The following is a 14,612-nucleotide window of genomic DNA, read 5'->3' on the forward strand; positions in this document are numbered from 1 at the left end:
AGAATCCCCATGGACAGAGGACTGAGCTTTCTTGGTGGCTCAGACCGTAAAGAATCTGCCTGCAATGGGGGAGACCAGGATTCAATCCCTGGGTCGGGAAGATACCCCGGAAGAGGGCATGGCAACCCACTCCATTCTTACCTGGAGAATCCCCATGGACAGAGGAGCCCGGCGGGCTACAGTCCATGGGGTCGCAAAGAGTCGGACACGACTGAGCGACTAGGCACACACAATGTGAAATGGTCCCCTTAGTGACAAAACACTCCCACGGCGCTACACCCCTTTGGGCGTGAATCTTTCACATAGACCACTTACAAGTAAAGAGAAGGGGACTAACTTTTACTGAGGGTACCCCGCTTGCCACGTGTTCAGGGCCTCCAAATCCTGGGTGGTTTTCCTCTACATCCCCACTAGCTCCCTCGCTTTCACACTAGTGCCTCCTTCCGTAATGCCAGTTCCCAGTACGCTGAAGTACAAGAAAGAGCAACAGAAAACAAAGAGCACAGCTTGAGGGAAAAGCAAAACAAACAAAAATCCCCGGCCAAGACATAGGGATCTGGCACTGACAGCCTCTAACTACCTCCTGCAGAGTCCACTGTCCCTCTGCCCTACCCGGAACTCTCCATAGGCCCCGCCCCCGCCTCTCCGCAGGCCACGCCCCCTGCCCCGCGGCCCGCTCTCATTTGCTGGCACCTTCGTCTCCACTTCCCCATTGATCCGCCTGCGCTTCTTCTTCTACGCTCTCCACGCAGCCCCGCCTCTCCGAGAGCGGCAGCGCGGCGCAGGCCCGGCTCTTCAGCATTCCTGGACCTTTTTCCTTGTCTTTTCCCCCTTCTTCCCAGCATTCCCGTTTCCGCTTTCTCACGGCTATTCTGTTTTTCCACCTCTGAGACGCTTCGCGCCCAGGGGTTCAGTGACGTCATCTTTCTGCGCTGCGCGGACACCCGCCGGTGGAGGAAGGAACGGCTCTGCCGCTCTTCGCTTCTTTTGTTGGGCTGCTCTTTTGAAGTCATGGCGCCGTCGCTATGGAAGGGGCTGGTGGGCATCGGCCTCTTTGCCCTAGCCCACGCGGCCTTTTCCGCTGCGCAGCGTAAGTGCCTGGGGGACAGGGACAGCTCCCATGCGGGACTCTGCGGGCGGCGTGTGGGCGCACCCAAGAAGGAGTGTCGGACCGAGTGGCCCAGAAACGGTCATTTGAGACCTTAGAGTTTGGGGTGACTGTGAGAAGCGGTGCGGGGCTCCCCGGTGGAAAGCTTGGAGTCTTGAGTTTGAGGAGAGTGGGGCAACTGGGATTATAGCAGGGTTGGAAGGGGATGTTGGGGAGAGGGGATCGGTGGGCTGCAGGGTGGGCAGAAAGGGAGCCTTTCCGGGAATCTGGGACAAGTGTTGTCAGATCCATCGCGGGGCTGGTAAAGTGTCAGATCGAGGACCTCGGATGCTCATGGTTCCATGACAACTAGGTGGACAGCGTCTTGGGCACTCCTGGGTTTTCCAGGAGGACTGGGAAGTTGGGTGACCACTTGCCTCTGGGAGGCACTGTGATATGGGGCAAAGAGCACCGGGCTGGGAGACTGGAGGGCTGGTTCTTAAAAACTTGCTCTACCGCTAAATCTGTGACCTTGGGCATATCATATCCCTTCTCTGATGCTTCATTGAGGTGGATTTCAATTCTTGCCCTTTCTATGTCAAAGAGTGATTGGGAAGTTTAAGAAAAAAGCAAAGTAAAAGTACTTTATCATACATATAGATTGTATTGTCAAGAAGAAACAGACTCCAGCAGAGGATGCAGTGCAATGAGACGGTTGATCTGTTTTGAGGTCTTCCTTCTCTCCTAGACCAAGGGTTAGCAAACTCTAGCATGTGGGCCAAATGCAGCCTCCCTCTTGTTTTTGCAGTTAGCTAAGAATGTTTTTAGAGTTTTAATTTGTTGGGGGGGAGCAAAAGAATATCATTTTATGATCCATGACAGTTATATAAAATCCACGTTTCAGTGTCCATCGGTTTTATTGGCACACAGTCATGCCCGTTTAGGTATTTTCTGGCTGCTTTCTAAGGGCAAAGTTGAATAGTTGCAACGGAGATAGTAAAGCCTGCAAAGGCTAAAATATTTATTATCTGACCCTTTACAGGAAAAGTTTTCTGATCTCTTTTGTAAACTATAGAGCCCATGAGGGCAGGGACAATGTATATTTGTTCATTGCTGTAATCTCAGTGCCCAGCATAATGTTCCCTACAGTAGTACTCAATAAATTTGTTGAAGGGGGGAAATTCAGAGTTGAACTTTTTTCCTTTATTTGCTAGATTACTTTCCATCTTCAGGAATAAAGTGGAAAATGAAATGTGAATTCCTTCAAAGCTCCAGTTTTCAAGATAAAATCTTTCGTTCTATGTATTATGTATACGGTAATTAAAATGATCAAATTATTAAAATTACATTTTTAGATACATGTATTATGACAACGTTTGTCTTGACAGAAATTCAGCTTTAATTTTTTAAAAATTTATTTTGAAAGTTTAGATTTACAGAAAGGTTACAAAGATAGTGCAAATAGTTACTGTATTCTCACCCAGTTTCCCTCATTGGTAACATCTTACATTACTATGGTATGATATCACAACTAGGAAACTGACATTGGTATATTACTATTAAGTGCAGCCTAGCTTTTATTTGGATTTCACCAGTTTTCCCATTAATGTCTTCTTTCTATTCCAAGAATCAATCCAGGATATCACATTACATTTAGTCCTCATGTTTTCCCAGGCTCCTTTCTCTGTGACAGTTTCTGCAAAACTGCTGTCTTTAATGATAACAATAATAATAGCTTACCATGTGCCAGGCACTGAACTAAGCACTTTATGTGTATTGTGTAATTCAATCCTTCCAAAATCCCTGTGAAGTGAAGTGAAGTCGCTCAGTCGTGTCCGACTCTTTGCAACCCCGTGGACTGTAGCCTACCAGGCTTCTCTGTCCATGGGATTCTCCAGGCAAGAATAGATATTATTGTTATTATCACCTTTGAAAGATGAAGAAATTGAGCCACGCTGCTAGGAAACTTGCACAAAATTACAAAGATGATAAATGAGGAGGCTGGGCTTCAAATACAAGCAGTTTGATTCTAGAGCCTATGTGCTACATTGCTTGGTAAAATTCAGTCTTGAGTAATTGGTTGAAATTGCGATGTGCTTAGGTGCTAGAAGGTGCAGTGATGTCCTGAGGGAGTTCAGAGTCAAATGGAGAAACAAGTGATTCAAGCAGCAGTCACCATAAAGTGATACAGATGCTAAAAGTAAAGATACATGGAGATGGGAGCAGTTGTTCTTTGGAGGTGGGGGAAGGGGTTAAGAGGTACCTAGAGCCTTGCTGATAAGTGTGGTCAATAGACCAACATCTCGGAAGTCATCTGGGACCTTGTCAGAAATGCAGAAACTCAGACCCCATCTCAGATCTGTGGAATCCGAATCTGCATTTTAATAAGATCCCCAGGTGATTGTATGCACATTCATTTGAGAAGTGCTGCCCTAGAGGAGATTAGGATACAGTGGTACTGTGTCATTTTCTACTATAGATTTCAGCTGTAAAATATTACAGTCCTAGAGCAAGGAGACTGGAAAAGGCAATGGCACCCCACTCCAGTACTCTTGCCTGGAAAATCCCATGGATGGGGGAGCCTGGTAGGCTGCAGTCCATGGGGTCGCGAACAGTCGGACATGACTGAGTGACTTCACTTTCACTTTTCACTTTCATGCATTGGAGAAGGAAATGGCAACCCACTCCAGTATTCTTGCCTGGAGAATCCCAGGGATGGGGGAGCCTGGTGGGCTGCCGTCTATGGGGTCACACAGTGTCAGACACGACTGAAGTGACTTAGCAGCAGCAGCAGCAGAGCAAGGAAACAGATGACAGAAGTCCAACCCTTTCGTTTTACAGGTGAGGAATGTCCTACTAAGGTAGGGTTAGAGTCAGATTAGGCTTCAAGCAAAGAAAGGTAGCTGGGAATTGGACAGTAGGAAGTTAGCCAAAACCTACTTTGCCATTGGTTTAATTTTTCTTTTACACTTGTCCTTGTGATGAAACTTGTGAGATAAAACTTCAGAAATGTCTCTAAACACATTCTCTTCTAAGAGTCAGTGAGTGCATGCTTACTCACAATTTGAATTTTTAAGCATGGTATATTAAGTAGAGGGCTTCCTTGGTGGCTCAGTTGGTAAAGAATCCACCTGCAATGCGGGAGACCTGGCTTTGATCCCTGAGTTGGGAAGGTCCCCTGGAGGAGGGCATGGCAACCCACTCCAGTATTCTTGCCTGGAGAATCCCTAAGGACAGAGGAACCTGGCGGGCAGTAGTCCATGGGATCACAAAGAGTCTAAGACAACTGAGTGACTAAGCACAACACATACTAAGTAGAGACTGCTAGGTTCCTCTAGAATTAGGATTTTGTGTTTTTATGTGAGATGAGAATGCCTTGTGGCATTTATCACTGCAGTAGGACCTCTTTACAATGCTCATGTTGGAAAGAGACCAGTATTACCATTGAGGCTAATTGTATCTTGTCAGATTGTGGCAGCAGGTAGCACCCTATGGTGCTGTGGCATGCTCATCTTTGCTGTGATGAACTTTATTTTGGCAGAGCGCCTATCCTGTATCTCCTTTGATTCTCATATTATTCCCATTTTACTGATGCAGAAACCTAGGCAGTGAAAGGTTACTATATTCTCAGGCACATTCCCCCTCTCCCTCCTACATTGTAACACTCTGAGATTGAGATACATGATACAGTCCACGAGAGTGTCTTTCACATTGAATGAGATTATGATAAAGTGAAGAGCTGGTATTATGATCCAGGCTTTTCAACTTCCAAACCTTGATCCTTTTCCTTCATACCCTTCTGCCTCCTGAGGCTAAGGCAGTAGCAGAATTATAATTGAATCATAGAAGCAGAAATTGATGTACAGGAATTACTCCAATTCCAGTGCTGCCCCAGCATATTCTCTTGAGAAAAACATTTCCATAGCAATATTACTTTGTCCATATTATGTAATGGTAGTGCTATTTTAGAGTTGAGATTTTTCTGTAGACTTAATTTTTAAATAATTGTGATTTCTTTGATCAGTTAGTGAAAGAATTTAAGAGAATTCTAGTTTTCCTGTAATAATGAAAGAAAAGTTGTTTAGGTATTTCTTCCTTATGTTTGCTCACTTTTCACTCTTCCGTTTTATAGGATGAGAAAGCAGGTCACGATGGGAATAAAATAGTTCAAGATCAGACTGACTGCCTTAGAAGATAGAGGTTTTTGAGGAATCCAGGATTAGCATTGTTTCTTTTAGCATATGTCAGTTGCTTCTTTGGTATATTGATTTGCTTGCATTTTAAGAAAAATGGGCTACAGTTTTCCTTAATGGTGTGCTTCTGGTTTATAGATCGTTCTTACATGCGATTAACAGAAAAGGAAGATGAATCACTGCCAATAGATGTAAGTTGGTCATTTATATTCCATTGAAATATATATAACCAAATCACTTTGTTGTATACCTGAAACTAACACAACATTGTAAATCAGCTATACTTCAATAAAAATATATATCTATATACAGTTTAAAAATTAGCCACATAGCTTAAAATGTATTTTTAAAAATTTTTTATTTTTTATTGTCTTAATTTTCCAGACATGAAATAACATCTGTTATATACTTTTTGTCACTCATTATAAAGCCCAAAGATGTAGAAACAAAATATTTCTGTTTGGTTTCTAGAACTTGGTTTATTTATTTTTTTGGCTGTGCCGCGCAGCCTGTGGGATCTTAGTTTCCCAACCATGGATGAAACCAGGCCCCTGGAATGGAATTGTGGAGTGCTAAACACTGGACCATGGGGGAAGTCCCTAGAACTTAGTTTAAATAGTCTTTCTAGAAGTTGCTCTGTCCATAGTCTGAGATGAACTTAACAAGTTGATTATTTGACTTTATCTTTTTTTGGCTGCACCTTGAGGCATGCAGAATCTTAGTTCCCTGACCAGGGATTGAACCTGTGTCCCCTGCAGTGGAAGCATGGAGTCTTAACCACTGGACCACCAGGGAAGTCCCCCCTTTTTAAAAATCTTATATTTTTTAGAAAAGTTTCTTTTATATATAAAATCTAAAAACAAGTAAAACTAACAAAACATTGTTTAGGGGCATACACAGAGGTGATAAAGATTTTAAAAAATAAGAAGTGCTTCCTTTTTTAAAGTTGGAATAATATGTGAACTTCACTCACAGTTTTTTCTCTTTACTGGATTTTTTTTTTTTTTTGGCCTTGCCTTGTGGCTTGCGAGGATCTTAGTTCCTGACCAGGGATCAAACCTATGCCTTCTGCAGTGGAAGTGCAAAGTCCTAACCACTGTACTTCCAGGGAATCCCTCCCCCCCACCTTTTTTTGATCTTTCTTGGATTTTTAAAGTACAAAAGTAGTAAGTTCTTTGTAGAATCAAACAGTAAGTGTCAAAAGTAAAATTGACCCCATATATTAAAAAAAAAATACTGACCCATTGCTCACAGTTCTACTTCGGTTCCCAACAGTTTGTTTAGTTTTCTTCTATGCATAAACAACATTGTTTGTGTGTATATAGTTTTATGTAACCAAAACACACAGAATTTTTCTTTTAAAAAAGTTACTGTGTTTATATGTGTGTACTTTTATAACTAGCTTTTTTATTGATTTATCTTGACATATTTTCATGACAGCTCAGAATTACCACATCCTTGTTAATGATGTCTATGATTGCATTGTATGAAACAGGTCTCGGTACACTGATGATGGGGATGTAAACCAGCATAACGTATGACATTAGATTTTGATTTAGAAAATTAGAGTAATAGCTTGTGGCTAATTTTGACTTTGTCTGTAATTCAAGATATGGTAAATGTGACTATTAATTCATTCTTTTGTTACCTTTGTTTTTGTGGTAGATGCATACACACATACATACACATGCGCATGTGTATATGCACTCATTTATATCTGTTTAAAGTAATTTTCTTCTGTTTACAAATGGAAAAATTTGATAAATACAGATAATTACAATCAGGAAAATAAAATATGCCTGTAATCCCATGTTGGTTAATATCAAACACTGCAAATTTTTGCTTACATGCTTGCACAACCTCTTTGGAAAGCAGTTTGGTATTACCTAATAAAGTTGAATTTGTGTATACTCTCACACCTGTGATTGCATTCCCTTGTGTTAGGAGACATACACAAAGATATCCATTCTGACTTTGTAAAAGTTGCAGACAGGAAAGAGCCCACATAGCTATCAACAGTGGATAGATAAATTGTGGGAATTTCATGTAATGAAATACAGTGAAAATGAATGGACTGTAATAACTATATACCACAATAGGGAGGAATCTCACCAAAAAGAAAAAAAAGGTCAAATGGGAAAAAGTAAGCAATGTATGTTTTAGATGTACACATAGAGCTGGTAAAATAAGTAAAAGGAAGGAACTGATGAATACGCGATTAGGGCTAATGGTTAACTGGCAGGGAGGGTGAGGGATATAACTGGAGAGGGATACCTGGGCCTTGAAAGGGACTGGTAATGTTCTCTTTTTTAAGCTGGGTAGTGGGTAAGGGCAGAGAAGGCAATGGCAACCCACTCTAGTACTCTTGCTTGGAAAATCCCATGGATGGAGGAGCCTGGTGGGCTGCTGTCTATGGGGTCGCACAGAGTCGGACACGACTGAGCGACTTCACTTTCACTTTTCACTTTCATGCACTGGAGAAGGAAATGGCAACCCACTTCAGTATTCTTGCCTGGAGAATCCCAGGGGTGGGGGAGCCTGGTGGGCTGCCGTCTATGGGGTCACACAGAGTCGGACACGACTGAAACGACCTAGCAGCAGCAGCAGCAGCAGTGGGTAAGGGGTGTTTTTTTTTTTTTTAATACCCTGTGTTATTTAACACTAATACATTAAAACATTTATAGTTGCTCTTAGAAGTTGGTCATAGTTGATAACCGAGTTCTGAATGGCTCAGTACCTGTTTTGCTATTTGAGCAGAACCCAGACATGTTGTTGCAGCTGATCCACAGAACTTACAGAAGATACTATTGTGTTTGAGTCCAAATCATTTAAAGTGAGAATTCATTCCTTGATAGCATCTGGGAGAAATACCTGATAGAGGCTAGAAACGGAGAGAAAATTGTAAATTTTCATAATATTTGTTTGTTGTTGAGTAATCTTAATCTTTATACTCGCAGATAGTTCTTCAGACACTTCTGGCCTTTGCAGTTACCTGTTATGGTATAGTTCATATTGCAGGGGAGTTTAAAGACATGGATGCCACTTCAGAACTAAAAAATAAGTAAGTCTTTTCCTTTTCATAGACATTTAATTTCATGGGGGTTTTGCTTCATTTACATAGTTTAAAATTATGTTTTCTGGTATATAAAAGTTGGTTTTGTTTTTACATTTTGGTCATGCAGTTTGTATGAGTAATGAGGTAAAAAAATTGAGTCAGTGTTTCATTTGACAGGAAAAATGGAAGTTGAATGACAGACTGTTGACATTAGAATAAGATGTTATATTATGGTTGCTTAAAATTACTTGTTTGTTGGTTGGATAGATGGATGAAAATAGATATATAAGGAAGATATTCCCTCAGGAATGTTTTCCTTCTTTCCTCCCCTTCTTCCCTCTCCTCTACCCCCTCCTCCACCCCTCACCACTTTGCTTCCCTGTCTCCTTTCTCTTTTCCTTCCCTTGCCCTCCCTCCCTCCCTTTTTCCACTTTTTATCCTCTTGTCCCAGCTTAGTCTTTGGAAGATTAAGGGGTTTTATGTTTCCTCTATCCCTTGAACCTAGTCTGTGACATAAACTCTGCTCTCAGGCCCTTTTCTATCCTCGGACTAAAGTATATTTGTTATTCTGCTTTGTTTTTTCCTCCTATACTACTTCTAAGCTATTTTCATGAGCTTTGCTTGCTTTACTTTTCTATATTGCTTACTTTCATAGAATCATCCTTTAGCTTTGTTTAATTCAATCTCTGGACTTTACCCACATTCTTGATCCTAGAAATTTTAACACAGTATTTCCCTAGAAGAATTCACAGTACATATTTATGTGTTACAGGAAATTCACTCCCTTTTTACTTTTACTTTTAAATTTATATTTCATATAGTCACATGTCAGGCTTCCCTTTTATGTGGGGGTATGCTTGGATTTTAGGTGGGCTGACTTTGAGGGGTGAGTTTTTATCAAAAGACGAGTTCTCTTTCCTTCCAGGAAATTAATATTTAAAAACAAATCAACACCAAAAGCTGTACACTTCAGTGTTTGTGAACTTTTTTTAGACTACATATATCTCGCTGGAAAGAAGAAAAGAATACTCCACTATCACCACCCACTACTGTTCTTACAAAGAGTCTACCAGGAATCACAGGCGAGGGGCCAAGAAAGAAAGCAGTAAAACAGAATGGCATTAAGTAGGTGGTAGCAAAATACATGAATTTAGTACACGGCAGCAAAATATACAGGTTTGGACAACAGTGGGTACAGAAGGGCCGAAAGGAATCTTTCATTGTACTTGATTCTTGGAAGACAGATCAAGTGAGAATAATCAAAGGTACAATCTATGTACTGTTGTTTTTTTTTTTTTTTAAGGACTGTTTGGTGTGGGCTAGTGGTAGATTCACAGAGGTGATTAAAGTTGAGTGATTATTTGTTTTCATAGTTATCCTGGAAGGAATGCCTGAATTAAAAATTTTCAAGGGTATTATGTTGCTTGTCCAGGTTTCTTATTTTCATTGTACAGGCAAAAAGTGAATACAGTATGATTACCAATTATAGTCTAATTTTATGGATTTAAACTTAGTTAAAAATACAACCCATAGCAAATTCATAATTTATTAGAAGCCTACTTATTTTCAAATAGGCTTTTATCAAGGTTTATCTAAAATTGATGCTTTTCTTTTTTTAAGGACATTTGACACACTAAGGAATCACCCATCATTTTATGTATTTAATCATCGTGGTCGAGTACTGTTCCGGCCTTCGGATACAACAAATTCTTCAAACCAAGATGCATTGTCCTCTAACACATCATTGAAGTTACGAAAACTTGAATCACTGCGTCGTTAAGATTTTTACAAATTATGATAACAGGACAGGACACAAAGCTGGAATATTGGAGTTTGGGATACAAAACACTCCCCCATCAGTATTTATATTGATCGCTCAGACCTAATTAAAAAAGTCCACGACCCTTATTTGTACACTGTTAATCAAGTCATTAATGCAGTATAAGTTATCTGTGAAATGAGTCTTTGATCTTTCATAGAGAGAATTCTTTTTTCATTTAAAACAAATTCACATTTTTTGTAAAAGTCACTGTTTTGAGCACATTTCTTTGAAAAATGTTGATGGTTTTGTAATTATTTATTTTCTTAGATTTCTTTTGCACTACAGTTTTTAGGATCCTTTTGGAAATAGTGTGACTACTGCATTTTGCAGCATGAATGATAGTAAATGGTCTTAAGTTCTTAACAACAAATGGATTTCTCTAAAGAGACCAAAATGGTGACTTATCAGTTTTTCTTATGCCCCCTAAAAAGTGGCTCTGCTTCAGCAGATACTTGCCAGTTTTTAATTTATCCATGACTTCTCACCCTACCCCACTCCCATATACCTCCTAACATCAGCTGTCTTGTTTCATCACTTCTCCAGGGTTCAGTGTGCAGTGAGCAATTTTTGTGTCAGAAATCCCTTGTCATAACAAATATATTTAACAAACTCAACTTACGTAAAGCTACCTGTGTTCTCTTCATATATCTGTAAAAAGATGTCCCTAATTGATTATGTAGTGTAAGGATAGTTGAAGATAGACCAGAAAGACTGTCTGTGAATTAATTATCCTGCCTGTGTAGAACAGTGATCACTGAAGAAAACTAATTAGTTGTTACTAGCCAGTTTAACTTATTCAAAGCCTCTGTTATTTTATTGCATACTAAACTAGTGAATTGGTTGGAGAAGGCAATGGCACCCCACTCCAGTACTCTTGCCTGGAAAATCCCATGGACCGAGGAGCCTGGTAGGCTGCAGTCCATGGGGTCGCAAAGAGTCGGACACGACTGAACAACTTCACTTTGACTTTTCACTTTCATGCATTGGAGAAGGAAATGGCAACCCACTCCAGTGTTCCTGCCTGGAGAATCCCAGGGACGGGGGAGCCTGGTGGGCTGCTGTCTGTGGGGTCGCACAGAGTCAGACATGACTGAAGCAACTTAGCAGCAGTGAATTAGTAAGAATAAAGGAAACCTTATTAAAGGTAGATTTCAATGAAATTGGGCCAAATATGTTCTAAATATTTGGAACTGATATCTTTTAATTTAAAAATTAAGGTCATAGCTTCCAATTTGTAGCAGACTTGGAGTTTTCTGTCTTCATTTTATGTTGCTGAAGGTGAGGATGAGGGTACAGACTAGAATTTTTTTAGAAATAACAATTTTAGGGAAATTTGGCTAGCTCTTTGATCTGCTGGAAGCTTAACATTTCTTGGTAGAGAAGGTTGCTTTTGTTGAATTGTATAGGTGTAAAGGGAATTTAAATTTAAAAAGGAAATGTGCTTTAGGCTAGAATCATAAGATGCCCTTATCCTTGATGGCTTTTTTTCTGCTAGTAGTGAAGCTCAGCTCTTCTGCCTGGTAACACACAGCCCAAAGTACAAGATTATTTTGTCATTGGGTTTTTAATCATTGTTTAGTTTTGTTTTGCTAACCCAATCTATCTGTGGAACACTGACTCTGCTCTCTAAGGAGAACAAAGTTAGAAATCGAAAATAATTTAGAAATGAGTTTAAAATGTGAAGTCAGGAGTTAAAGTGGTCATATAAATCAAAGTAGTGTACGAGAAACAAGCTCCTTCCATCATGCCTGTCTACCGTTTCCTTAGGTATGACTTGATTTGCAAGAGCCTCTTGTTTTCTTCTCTTTTGAGGCCTGTCTTCCTTTCCTAGTATGTTTTTTATAATAAATTTATTAAGATGTAAATCACGTACCTTACTATTTACCCATCTAAAGGGTACAATTCAGTGGTTTTATAATATATTTGCAAAGTCGTGCAACCATGATCACAGTCAATTTGAGAATGTTGCTGTCACCCCAGAAAGAAACCCTGTACCCTTTAGTAGTCACCTGTCCTTTCCTCCCAGTGCCTCCCAATCCTGAGCAACTAATCTTTCTGTCTGTATAGGTTTGTCTCTTCTGGTCATTGAATATGATTGGATTCCCATAGTATCTGATCTTTTGTGGCTGGCTTCCCAAATATTGTTTAGTTCTATGTAGAGTGAGAACTTCTCATGTTAAGAACTGTGAATTCTCTGAAAGGAGGTGGTTGGTAAGAATCAGTAGATGTAAGGAGGCAAGGTCAGATTCATAACAAGTTTCTCAGTCAGTCGGATGCTGAATAGGTTTTTTGTTTTTGTTTTTTCCAGAACCAAGCATTCATGATATGTTAATATAATTGTTTGTCTAGTCTCTAGAATGGATATTGAAATCTGCCTGCTCAGGAAAGTCTTGCTAAAAATGATGCCAAATAATATGGCAAGTAATTGACATAGCAGACTTCAGTCATGTCTAATTTTGCTAGGAGCTTGTATACCTCTGGTCAGGTGAGCTTCCCAAATTTTTAATTTCCTCCGGTGAATTTATGCTATCTTTTTAAAGTATGTACCATAGGATTGGGGTAATTTGGATGCATCATAACAGTGCTAAATAGATTAAGTTCAGAAGTTTTTTGTAATGCTATGAGGCAGTACTAAGGTAGCCAAAAATGTAGTGATGTGAGCAGATTAAGCCTGCAGCTGACTATGATTTCAGTGACATTCAGAAGAGTGTACTGTTGAAGGCTCTCTAGAATATAGGAAGGCTCACTTAATCAGGGAAGCAGCCGAATCCTATGGCCTAGTGGCCCAGCTGCAGAAAATGCAGGTCGGCGAATTGGAGGCTGTGAAGCTCTGTAACTACCTAATGATTGTTTCCTGAGCATTGTGGCTTATTTTTGAGTGGCATGACAGCATCCCCTGGTTGTATGTGGCCTGTTTTCCATGATGTATTGAGTAGTGTTGTTTGTTGTGAGCATCAATGCCTGTAACACCAAGCTGAACACATTCTTTTGGATATGTTTCCTCTCTTTAAATGATCTTGCCCTGTCCAATAAATAAATGATTGTCTCACCCTGTTTTTGGTAGTGGTTTTTTTTGTTGTTGTTTTGTTTGTTTGTTTGTATGTTTTACTTTTAATCTCATTTTCTTCTGCTTCTCTGTCCCCAGAAAAATGTAAGATTTAATTTTAACAACTATATTTTTCCCAGTGTGATGCTTTTACTAAATTCAATGGATACTTTACTTTTCATTATACATGTAAAGTCTTACTGCAATTTTATGCTCTTTTAGAGTTGAAATAGAATGTATAATCTCATTTATATTTGTATTTATGAATTATCAAATACCCTTTGGAGTACAAGAAGATTGGTCTTCAAGTAGCAGTGTCTAATCATTCCAGTACAAATTTGTTATATAGCCAAACTGCTATTACAGAAATGGCAATTTATACTTAACAGGAAATCATTATGATTAAAGCATCAAGGGGCAAATCTAAAGTTTAATCCAAGAGGAAGTTCTGATTCTAAAAGCATGGCACTTATCTGCAGTAGTTTGAAAGATAGCACTATTACTATTCAAATCTACATAGGAATATCTCAAAATAACCTACTAATCAAGTATTCTTTTAAAAAGAAAAAGAATATATGCACATGGCAAAAAAAATCAGATGGTACAGAAAGGTATGAGATTAAAACTTGCTCCCTTTCTTCCTGCTCCTAATAACCTCTCTCCAAAGGTAACTAGCTTTAAGTGTCTTGTATATTCTTTCAGGAAAAAAATTTGCCAGCAAGTATATAAATAAAAAGTTTTTTTACATTAATGGAATCAGACTGTATACAATCTGTACCTTGCTTTTTTTTGCTGTGTCTTATAAGATCTTTCTGTATCTGTATATATAGAAATACCTCATTCTTTTTAATGACTGTGTGGTATTCTACTATATATTATGTTATAAATGTTAAAACATACAGACTTCCAGGTTGTTGGCAGTATTTTACTGTTGATAAACCATATTGTGATGAATTTACTTGTACATATAATGAGTTTAACCTAACAAGGTTAATTCCTGGTAATAGAATTGCTGGGTCAAAGGATAGTTTTCATTTTCAGGTCAGTTGGTATTGCCAAACTGATCTCCAGAAATCTGCCTAATTATACTTCCACATATAATGTATAAGGATAATTATTTATGAGGCCCTTACCAATATTGGGCACTCAGCTTTTTAAAATTTAATCATCTGAAAGTGAATAAATGGTACTTTGCATCTTAATGAAGTTGTAATGCATTTTAATGAAGGAGATGGAACACATTTTCATGTTTATTGGTTACTTATATTTCATTTTCTGTGAACTGTGGTCCTGTTCTGTTTTTGATTCGATTTGGTTTTATTAGTTTGTATGAGCCTTTTGTATGCTAAGAAAATTGGTCTATTGTCTTATGTTTAATAATATTTTCCTGAGTTTTATTTATTTATGTA

At 39.2% G+C, this 14,612-nt stretch overlaps 1 protein-coding gene across 2 annotated transcripts; it reads left to right on the plus strand.

Moving 5' to 3' along the window:
* The first annotated feature begins 739 nt into the window (after positions 1 to 739).
* Positions 740 to 13,568, plus strand: MMGT1 (membrane magnesium transporter 1). 2 transcript variants are annotated; one of them, XM_013976299.2, is made up of 4 exons: positions 740 to 1,090; positions 5,419 to 5,471; positions 8,238 to 8,341; positions 9,956 to 13,568. In XM_013976299.2, exons 1-4 carry the CDS (start codon positions 1,012 to 1,014, stop codon positions 10,113 to 10,115), a joined length of 396 nt encoding a protein of 131 aa, XP_013831753.2. In that variant the 5' UTR covers positions 740 to 1,011; the 3' UTR covers positions 10,116 to 13,568. The 2 variants fall into 2 exon arrangements, with proteins under 2 accessions (XP_013831753.2, XP_017899726.1); XM_018044237.1 differs by lacking the exon at positions 740 to 1,090 and adding an exon at positions 2,297 to 2,403.
* The last annotated feature ends 1,044 nt before the right edge of the window (positions 13,569 to 14,612 follow it).

The sequence above is a fragment of the Capra hircus genome (assembly GCF_001704415.2).
Source record: "Capra hircus breed San Clemente chromosome X unlocalized genomic scaffold, ASM170441v1, whole genome shotgun sequence".
Lineage (NCBI taxonomy): Eukaryota > Metazoa > Chordata > Mammalia > Artiodactyla > Bovidae > Capra > Capra hircus.